Here is a 6021-nt window from a genome sequence, read left to right as displayed (position 1 = left end):
GCCACAGATAATATTCGATTAGGTGTATTCAAGTAGAAAATCACCATAGTGTATCTTGATATTCACAGTTTAGTGAATAAACCCTTCTTTTATAAGTGACACCCTGCGCCTGAATGAGAGTGCGCTCACATGGACTTTCCAGAGACCTCAAAGATCTTTAATTGTATCTTCCTATGTTCTGTTTTCTCTGTTATGTCTCTTTAAACTCCATGTCTTGTACTATTTTCTTGTTCTTTATTTTCGCAGATCATGATTTTACAAGGACACAACAACATGAATATGAACCCCAGCGCCAATCTTCATACCCACCAGCCTGCCTGGACCGGCCCTTACACTGCGTGTGATGGTGAGAATGCTTTTGTTGGGATTTATGGGTTTTTTTTTAAGTCATGTTTACGAATTTGTGGGCCAGAAATGACTCTCCGGTACCCAATAAGATCCCCCTGTCAGTTTCTAAGTACCCCCGCACTCCACGGAACATAACTTCATAAAGAATGTCCTTAAATCAATGATGCTCCAATCCAACAGTTGAAGTCCCGGTTTTCTTATAAATAATAGACGTGATGTAATGGGACACTAGCTGGGTTGTAGAACTCCATCCCATTTTGAGTCTCATTGTGTTCAATCAACTCAGTACCAGGATTAAAAGAATACAGAAAGAAATGAAAAATAGATACTTTATGAAACATTGATCAAGTTTGTTCTTGGTTACAGAACACTTAGATGATCAAACCAAACGTTTCTCATTGTATCAGCCTTTTAATTGAAACAAGGGTTGGATCCTCTCCTGAAATGGAATGAATGGATACACCAATAGCCATCGTTTTCCACCCATAGTCTCACCCTGATCACACATTAAGTGGTTAATCTGCTGGACTCAGCATTCACGGCTTCTCCATGTATGATTTGCTAAGATGTGTTGTATTCTGTAGGATTCTTCAGTGGTCAGTGGCATGAGATTCACCCTCAATACTGGACCAAGTTCCAAGTCTGGGAATGGCTGCAGCAGCTCATGGACACCAACCAGCTGGACGCGAGCTGCATCCCCTTCCAGGAGTTTGACATCACAGGGGAGCGTCTGTGTGGGATGACCCTTCAGGACTTCACCCAAGCTGCGGGCTCGGCTGGGCACATCCTATACAACAATGTGCAGCATCTCAAGTGGCACGGTGGGTAACCAAGACACCATAGAAAGCAAGAAAGCCTCCTTCCTAGGCTCCTTCATCAAGGTTATCTCTCTAGGGTGACCACATGTCCTGGGTTGACCGGGAACATCCTGTATGTGTAGCTGGTATCGCGTATGCTTAGTGATCCACTACACTACATATGAGGTTTTATGGTGTCAATGCAGAGCCATGGAAACCCAAGGTGGACATTCAAAGTGAGATCTTGTGTTGGATCTGTGGTTAAAGCAGTTCAATTAAAAACACAGTTTATGTAGAGATCCATGTGCTATTCTCAGGAGTCCCATATTGGTTTGGGAGACTCTATTCACTAAACAGAGTACATTTTTGTATATATATATATATATATATATATATATATACATTTGGTAAAATGGACCATAGTTTAATTTGGCTCATTTCCCAGACTGTGAAGCAACATTATTGCAATAAATGTATAAATTTGGCAGATTTCCAACATTAGACCTTGTTTTACCTGCTCACGTAATAATAAAAATACACAGTTTTTATTTAAAGGCGTTACAGAAGGTTCTTATAGCTTTTTACATTTCTACTCACACCTATCACTCATTATAACTGTTTAGAACAATGTATTTGCATAATAGGTCTATTGTGATCAATGAAAAATTCTAATTAGATCCGGTTGATTACAAAAGCTAACGTATAGATTTACATATTTTAGGGCTTTGGTACTTTTACTGTAAAGATCCTTTTTCAGCAGATATTGGTTTTTTTTTTTTATTATTTCTATTTCTTTTTATTTGCATTCTGTTTACGTTGTAAACCGTATTAATTCTTTTTAGGTCACTGTGATAGCCAAATGCTACAGACGTTCAACGTTTTCATAAAGACGGAACAAGCAGGTATGGTTAATATATTTTTACTATATACAATAATACGTTTTCTTTGCCAGTGAAAGGCTAAATAAAAAAAAAGCAGTAAATATTGGGGTGACCTCAGGCCGAGTTTCTCCCAAATTAGGGTCTTTCGAATTCCACAAACGGGAATGTTTCGGCGCAAAGCCTTAGTCGCTCTAGTTTCCCCAACCAATAACACGTTTTAAAGGGTGGAATTATATGTGTGACGGGTAATGACATCATCAACGAAGTCCATGCCAATAACACAGAATTTTGTATGACCCTGCCATGCGGTGGGTCCCGTGAGGAATGTGAGGAACGAAGCTCCTCAAGGGTTATTATCGTTAACTCACCTCTAGAGGTGTTTCTGATCTTTCATGGAGAAACATGAGTAGTCCAAGATGTTTTCATGGATGGAGAAGTTAGCTCAAGATCAGTGCTGGCCCTTTAAGATTGGAGCCCACACGTACCTTTCCACCTTGCTGACATCACAACACACGATCGGGCTTATGATGTCACGAGTGGTCACATTACGTCTTTGCCACTTGTAACTCAAATGACCCCATTTTTTCAGATATGAGAGAAACTTATGGGAAAAAAACCCCAATATTGAATGTCTAAGGTTCTATCTAACTGTCGGAATGTTAAACCTCATTTTTTATAGAACCGTGTAACGGGTCCTTATGATAAATAAATAGGGTTGATGGCTCATGTTTCCCGTATGTCTAACAAGTTAAACTCATTTTATTTTCATCCAGAACACCATTCAATCACCCCTTGGAAAGATGAGAGCTTCTTATACGACAACAGCTATGAAGGTGGGTGTTCTTCTGCTTATTCTGCGGTGACATCATCACGAGATGGGAATCTAATTTCAATCCATTACTTGTTTCAGAAATCTACGAAGACAAAGCATTTTGTCGAAATCAGCTGTCCGTGGCATCGTCTAATCCCTACGCCGTAGGTGGGTCTAACTATATGCGAAAATAGGGCATGATGTGGCCCTAGGTGGGACCTTAGTGAGAACTTAGGATGTGTTTATTTTTTTTTGTGTGACATCACAGTTTAATACGATAAACCTCATAGTTGGAACTTTGTTCCATGTGGTTGGATAGAGGTTCAAACAGAATAACACTTGGTGTTCCCTTTTATGTCTCTGGGAGTACAGAAAAGGTTAAATGATTGCATTGCATCAGACCTAAGGTGAACCTTTGTTTGCTTTCTATATGGAAGTTTCCAACGTCTCCGTTAGGGCTCTCCTGGCACGGACGGCTTTACGCGATAACAATGGCGTTTTGTCTTTTCAGAGCATGTAGAGGCTGACGTAAAGAAAACTCACGACCATCCCCAGAAACCCGGCTCCAAGAAGCACAGTGAGTGATTGTTAATATGCCAGAAGTCGTGAATAGTGGAAGGCTTATCTAGAGAGACAGGATGTGGGGGCAGGTGTAAGACAGGTGCCATTCATGAAAACAGGTGAACTGAGTGTCGGAATGGATTTAATGGTCTCTATACGAGACAGCTTTTCTTCCCATAGTAACACAAAAAGCAGTCCCAACATGGGATCTTGTGATCTACTATCCAATTACAGTGACCCACTAAAAATCGCAGTGATCCACCAACTAATAATACAGCATGCTGGTGTCCACCAGCCAATCACAGTCATATAATCATCATTGTTACATCAGCTGATCACAGCGATGCACCAGCCAATCACAGAGACGTATTGAAATATATCATTTATACACCATCCAATCACAGTAACACAGTGGATTAAATCGTTTATACACCATCCAATCACAATAACACAGTGGATTATATCATTTATACACCAGCCAATCACAATAACACAGTGGATTATATCATTTATACACCATCCAATCACAATAAAACAGTGGATTATATCATTTATACACCAGCCAATCGCAATAACACAGTGAAATATAGCAGTTATACACCAACCAATAATAGGGCTACAGTAGATCCTCTCCTGTCCGGTGGATCCCTTGTATACATGTCCTAATTAATTCAGTTAACGCTTCCATCAGACTTCGCCATACCCTTCTTCACCCTTTCTCTCTGCGCAGACCCCCGGGGCACCCACTTGTGGGAATTTATCCGGGACATCCTGCTTACTCCAGAAAGAAACCCCGGTTTGATAAAATGGGAAGACCGATCCGAGGGGGTCTTCCGGTTCCTGAAATCCGAAGCAGTTGCTCAGCTATGGGGGAAAAAGAAAAACAACAGCAGCATGACGTACGAAAAGCTGAGCCGCGCCATGAGGTAAGCAACACGTACTTCTATTTACAGCAGCCGTAAAGTGCTGCTGTGCTTCCGGTCGCAGTGTCCAGATACCCAGAAGCCCAAGCGATCATGTCTGCCAGCACAGCAAATTTTATTTAACAAATAATTAAGGACTGGCAACTACGCTTAAAATTTTTACTGCTGGCGTCTACATGGTGGCCCAATTGTCTATTAATCTCCCTTCTTGGCTTCTAAAAAAAAAAAAAAATTTTGCATCCTAACTAAACCCTGAAATAGACGCCACGCTAAGTGGAACAACGCCAGGGTAATTTTCTAATCATGCCGCATGGATAACTCATAACGAGGTGTTCCTTCTACGCGTGTGTATGTAGCAATCTTTATATTTAAATGTATGGCTTAACAGTCTAAGTATGTAAAAGACGCTCATGCAAATTCTTTTTAACGTGTGTGATGTCTTCGTAATTTATGCACAATCCCCCATTGCCTCAAGGAATTACCAGTAGCAACAACTGAAAGTTTTTAAAATAATACATTGTTTCCCCCCCAAGGGCCAAGCAAGATTTTTTTGATACAATTGTTTTTCAATTTTATCATTTTTTTAGCCTGACCCTAAGAGGTTAATTATATATATATATATATATATATATATATATTATTTTTGCAATATTTATTTGCTAGTTTATATTGTGTTATTAATCTGGTGGGTGGCTAGAATTTGTTAGATAGGGTTCGACTGATGTTTAGTGCAAGGTAGGGTTTAAAAAGTCAAAATAAATAAGTAAACAAATACATTTAACCCCTTAATGACAAAGCCCGTACATGTACAGGCTCAAAATGCATTGTTTTCAATTGGTTTAGGGACCGTCCATGGTCCTTAAGGGGTTAAAAAATAAGAAAACTTGAAATAAATAAAAATCTTATAGGAAGATAAAGGTGGTTTCCAATATAATGGCAATATATATATATTTCCCCCCTGGCTTTGTCTAACTTATGTACTTCTAGAACTGTGAATAAATGTGTTTTTTTCTGAAAACTAAGATTTTTCAAAAATGTATTCTGGTCCTGTAGCATAAAATAGCCCTGGTTCGTAAACAGTTAATGTAGTCGGAAAACATTTATTAATTTGGTCTGAGTTGTATGAATTCTAGGCTTTTGGACTTTTTGCCCCATTCATTCACCCTGACCATCCCCATTCAGGTACTATTACAAGAGAGAGATCTTGGAGCGCGTGGATGGCAGAAGGTTAGTGTACAAGTTCGGGAAGAACGCTCGCGGATGGAAGGAAAATGACAGCTGAAGCCCCTACGGATTTGGAAGAAAAGACAATTTTATTTATGTACAAAAAAAGATATATAAGAAAAAAAAAAACCAAGAAGAAGAAAATAATAACTTCAAAGGAACGATACAGACGTTGGTGCTGATGAAGCTATTTCTCTTTTATTTTTCGGAAGAGACATGTACACAGTTTTCTGTGAAATGTGGCAGTATTGTATGTTATTGATATGCCGCATTGGTTTTTTGGGTGAGAATCGTAAGATTTTGATATAAGATGAATGAAAAGTTTGTATTATAAAGTATGTCATGTTCAGCTGACCTTCTGCCACCTGCTCCTATGAATAATTCTCAGCGTCACCTCCTGTGTATACACAAACACCCTATAACGTGTCCTCAAACATTTGGGCCGGTTTTATTAAAAGGATCAACAAATAAGATTT

At 39.3% G+C, this 6021-nt stretch overlaps 1 protein-coding gene across 1 annotated transcript; it reads left to right on the top strand.

Moving 5' to 3' along the window:
* The first annotated feature begins 249 nt into the window (after positions 1 to 249).
* On the top strand, positions 250 to 5603 carry LOC149280186 (ETS homologous factor-like). Its single transcript, XM_089500725.1, has 8 exons — positions 250 to 346; positions 915 to 1169; positions 1988 to 2047; positions 2800 to 2859; positions 2937 to 3005; positions 3358 to 3414; positions 4129 to 4324; positions 5504 to 5603. Exons 1-8 carry the CDS (start codon positions 250 to 252, stop codon positions 5601 to 5603), a joined length of 894 nt encoding a protein of 297 aa, XP_089356851.1.
* The last annotated feature ends 418 nt before the right edge of the window (positions 5604 to 6021 follow it).

Source organism: Sceloporus occidentalis, unplaced genomic scaffold, assembly GCF_023333645.1.
Source record: "Sceloporus occidentalis isolate IW3139 unplaced genomic scaffold, rSceOcc1.0.p SCAF_158, whole genome shotgun sequence".
NCBI classification, from domain to species: Eukaryota; Metazoa; Chordata; class Lepidosauria; order Squamata; family Phrynosomatidae; genus Sceloporus; species Sceloporus occidentalis.
Note: the sequence above shows the minus strand (reverse complement) of the source record. Positions and strands in the feature narration are given on the sequence as shown.

Bases quoted from the DNA above. Each gene is read 5' to 3' on its own strand.
- LOC149280186 (XM_089500725.1), top strand. From the start codon at position 250: ATGATTTTACAAGGACACAACAACATGAATATGAACCCCAGCGCCAAT. The intron at 1,170-1,987 runs GTGGGTAACCAA...AATTCTTTTTAG, and splicing joins GCAGCATCTCAAGTGGCACG to GTCACTGTGATAGCCAAATG. The intron at 2,048-2,799 runs GTATGGTTAATA...ATTTTCATCCAG, and splicing joins CATAAAGACGGAACAAGCAG to AACACCATTCAATCACCCCT.